This window comes from Dinoponera quadriceps, unplaced genomic scaffold (assembly GCF_001313825.1).
Source record: "Dinoponera quadriceps isolate SergipeBrazil2010 unplaced genomic scaffold, ASM131382v1 scaffold2598, whole genome shotgun sequence".
Lineage (NCBI taxonomy): Eukaryota > Metazoa > Arthropoda > Insecta > Hymenoptera > Formicidae > Dinoponera > Dinoponera quadriceps.
This window is the reverse complement of record NW_014556608.1, coordinates 1,414-5,634: the sequence shown is the minus strand read 5'-3', so window position 1 is coordinate 5,634 and position 4,221 is coordinate 1,414. Positions and strand designations below refer to the sequence as shown.

At 31.6% G+C, this 4,221-nt stretch overlaps 1 protein-coding gene across 1 annotated transcript; it reads left to right on the top strand.

Moving 5' to 3' along the window:
• The first annotated feature begins 2,856 nt into the window (after positions 1-2,856).
• On the top strand, positions 2,857-3,741 carry LOC106747903 (short-chain dehydrogenase/reductase family 16C member 6-like). The gene is made up of 3 exons (XM_014625903.1): positions 2,857-3,044; positions 3,195-3,372; positions 3,568-3,741. Exons 1-3 carry the CDS (start codon positions 2,998-3,000, stop codon positions 3,724-3,726), a joined length of 384 nt encoding a protein of 127 aa, XP_014481389.1. The 5' UTR covers positions 2,857-2,997; the 3' UTR covers positions 3,727-3,741.
• Positions 3,742-4,221: the final 480 nt, after the last annotated feature.

Genomic DNA, 4,221 nt, shown 5'->3' with positions numbered 1-4,221 from the left:
ATACTGGAACTATCAAATTGATAGTTGAGTACATAATGGGATAACGATCATGGGATTGTTTCATGTAACGAGTCAATTTGCTAACAACAAACATGCTTAATTTGTCTAGATGATGCTGATTGCAGATACCATCTAGGAACACAAAGAAAGCTTTGAATTTCTTTTCATTTTTATTTTGATACGTGAAACTTTGTGTACCTTTTTGTTATAGTGTGTCCATTATAGGAAGATATTTTTCTGTGATGAACGGTTGTATTTTAACTTGGTTGTTTCTTAATATTTTTATTGTGTATTAGTTTTTTTGCGATTTTATTAAGTAATTGTTTTAATGGAATTATGTTTCAATTTTTTCTACAAAAATTGGAGGAGCATTTGTTACAGTTTTATCCAGGTTGATATCTATTTCGTTTTCTATATCTGTAGTTCATAGTTTCATCATTTAATTTTTCATAACTGTTACTGGTTTCAACTGGATTTTTTAACCAATAATTGTTAATAGAAATTTGACGTTCCTTGGTAGTAATATTTTAGGAACTACTTCTCATCCTATTTTTATACTCCACCTTTTGCCAGTTTTGTCCTTGCTCTTTATTTTTGTTTTGTTGGTTATTTTGATTATATTGTTGCAGCGTTTTCGTCTATATTTACGTATACATGTTCGGAACATAGTTTAATGCCGTATAGATTGTTTGTGTGAGTTGCACGTTATCAAACTGATTTATATTTGGCGCGTCAGACATAATGTTGATAAGCGTGTACACCGTCGCTACGCCAGCACCACCAGTACCTCGTATGCCTACGTAGACCTTGCGGTACATACACGGGTCAGCTGACTACAATGATATTCTAAAGAAGTTATGCCGAAACAAAACCTTGATTTCAAGACAGTAGACAGCAAAAAGGGCTCACTCTTTATTACGAATATGACCAACAAATAGCTAGGTCGTGATTTGCAAAAAGAGTGACCCGCAATGGGCGAATAGAGGCAGAAAATAATTTGCTAGAGTAGAACAATACATATGTGTAAGGCTAAACTCACCGAGTATGACAGAAAATAGTAGCATAGACTGACATATGTAGTTGAATAATTCTATGTACAAATATTTACAAACATCGTCTTCGAATTTCATTTAAAACACGTCACGAACTTTTGTCCCAATCTAAAAGGAAAATTCTTCGAGGACGGAATAATGAAGTTCCTTGAAATATAAAAGAAAGTAGTTGAACTAAACAGTTAATATATTAAGAAAGTTTTGAGTTTGCAAATAAATGTCTTTAACCCCTTGACATACAATGACGAGTCTGACTCGTCATTCATTTCATGGGCCACTGTAGACTTTGACGAGTCTGACTCGTCAAGCGCTTTTTTCGGCGGACGCCGTGCAGTTTACAATTAGATTACATAGTTGCTTCACTCGTGCGTCGATTCTCATTTGTTTATAACATTCGAGATGGCCCAAGAACAAAAAAGCATTATATTGCAGAATATTGCAGAAGACATGCTATATAATTTGTCTCTTCTTAACTATCCAAAGCGTGGCAGACCGTTGCAAAATGAATGCCCGACTCGGCTACAGGCCAAACGTTGGGCACACTTCCCGGAACATATTCCCTCGACTGATAAAAAGAAATTACCTACAAAGAGATGCCGCTTGTGCGTAAAAAACAACATAAGAAGTGAAACAACGTTGCAGTGCAAAAAATGTTTAGTTCCTTTACATTTTCCAAAATGTTTCGAAATATTCCATACTATACAGAACTATTAAATTATCATTTTTTAATGTTATTTAGATGTTCTTTGTTAACATCAATCTGATTAATAAAAATCCAAATTTCAAAATAAAATGTACTCTTTCTCAGCTTTCACGTAACTGTTCAGTTGAGCGAAATTAAATAGTATTTTTTGGTCGCATTAAGTTCCATTTAATTTGTATGTCAAAGGGTTAAATTTCCCTTAAAAGAACGGAAAGACTTTTTGGTCAACTTAATTGAAATATTTTATATCTAATTAGTCGGTCAACGATTCGCAGTTCGTAATCCAAATTTAATCCGTATTCATAATGCATGATATTGGCTTTTAAAAGAACATAATGTTATAATCGTTGACGAACTTGATAAGTGTCGATAGCGTAGAAGTGATCCTCAAAATGTTATGTCACATAAACACTGATATGATCATGCTATGTTTTTTTTTGTATTTCTTATAGATATATATTTTACGTAAAGTGAATATAATATAAATGTAAATGCAATACATGTACGCTACTCTGTTTTTCCATATCTAATAGGAAATCTATCCAAAATATATAAATATTTTTCTATAAACTTTTCATATCTTTTTGAGCCTGTAAATATTACTAAAAAGGTTAAAAATGTTTTTTGAAATTTATTTGATTGGAACATTGACACATTCGATACGTACAAGATGTAAGATTTCTATATCAGGTAAATATTTACGCTAACTGATAGCTGGAGATGTTACTTTAAATTTTTTTATCGTTTTCATCACATACTGAATAATATTTTGAATTCATTTTCGCGAGTATTCTTATTATTTGAAAGCATTTATAATTCTGTGCAACCAATAAAACATAAATTTTGCAAAAAAATCAGTGTTCCGTTGGTAATATTCAGTCAAGTATGGAATTTCTTTAAAAGCTCGATTGAGCATTTGGAAAATAAAAAGTTCCAATATTTTTATCTTATTGAGTTTTCTCAAAGCATCTTATATTAAGTAACAGAATTTTATTTCTCAATAGTTCTCCGAAGATACATCCCATATCCCTATTGAATACGGCATGCATTGCAAAATTTCTCGAAGAGAAAGTGACACAACTTCTTTAGTTTTTGATATATAAGAAATATAATTTGCCCTTTATTATATAACAGATAACTGGTGCAGGTCACGGAATTGGGAAAGAATTAGCAATTGGTTATGCGTCCTTGGGAGCAACAATAGTATGTTGGGATAACAATGAAGAAACCAACGAGCAGACAATGAATAAAATTAAAAAAATGGGGAAAAGTTCAGTACACGCTTATCGGTACGTATGTTGCCAAAATTTGTTTTATACGTTTTCCGATAAAGTCTGATAAATAATGCGTAATAATTAAAATATTTTTTTTACGTGAGTACCAATACAGTTTTAGTTATCATTTCTAGAAGTAAATTAGTATTTGTTTGTGTCTTATAGATGCGACGTATCAAATAAAAATGAAGTCTTCAATGTGGCAGCAAAGGTGAAAAAGGAAGTTGGAGATGTTACTATTTTAATCAACAATGCCGGTATTGCACCCCTTCGAACATTATTAAATTACGACATCAATGAAATCTCTCGGGTCGTGGATGTTAATTTCATGGCACACTATTGGGCAAGTATATTTGATAAAGAGCAAAAAGGAAAGAGAGAGAAAATGTGTAAATTGTATAAAAGAGCCACTAATGTTATCTTAATATTTGCGGCAATATTTATAGTGTATTGATCACAAATAATTGCGTCTATTAAAAACAAAAGACAAATAAAATGTGATAAAAACAATATCTATCTAATTAAACGTTATTTTTAGACGCTAAAAGCATTCCTACCAAACATGATCGAAAGAAATCACGGTCACGTTGTGGCAATTTCATCGCTGGCAGCGTTACATGGCGGCCCGCTTGGAACGCTTTACTGCACTACAAAAATTGCAATGCGAGGTAATCAGACTCATCTTCATTATCGATGAAATCGATGATAAACGATGTCAATATGCTATCTGACTGCCATGCATGCCTGAGCTAAAATATTTACTTTAATAGTACTAATTTTATAATATATCTATTAAATTAAAAATTCACGAAAAGATTAAAATGTATAAGCAATTTATCTTATTCGCGACGTTTTGGTCGCATGTGATATTACATTGAACATATACTATCCGCGTAACCATTTGAAACTATATAGATTATTACTATCTGTACCTATGTACATAGTATTTACCAGCATCTAGATAAAGTTATCTAAATAATCTTGCAGATGAATAAATATATCATCTTTATCTTTATCTAGATGGAAGAAAAATAAAATATATTCATTTTCATCTTAGATAAATAAACATTATCTCATTTAAAAATGATCTAAAATGATGTTATGGTCCATGCTCTCAACTTACTTTTCGATAAAATAAGTGAAATAATATAGATTTATGCGCTAAGCCAGTATCAGACTAGGGATTGGAGAT

What these genes read in the sequence shown, in the direction of transcription:
- LOC106747903 (XM_014625903.1), top strand. Translation starts at nt 2,998, where the DNA reads ATGAATAAAATTAAAAAAATGGGGAAAAGTTCAGTACACGCTTATCG. An exon ending in AGTTCAGTACACGCTTATCG is followed by an intron (nt 3,045 to 3,194) that starts GTACGTATGTTG and finishes TGTGTCTTATAG; the next exon opens with ATGCGACGTATCAAATAAAA. An exon ending in ATTTCATGGCACACTATTGG is followed by an intron (nt 3,373 to 3,567) that starts GCAAGTATATTT and finishes CGTTATTTTTAG; the next exon opens with ACGCTAAAAGCATTCCTACC.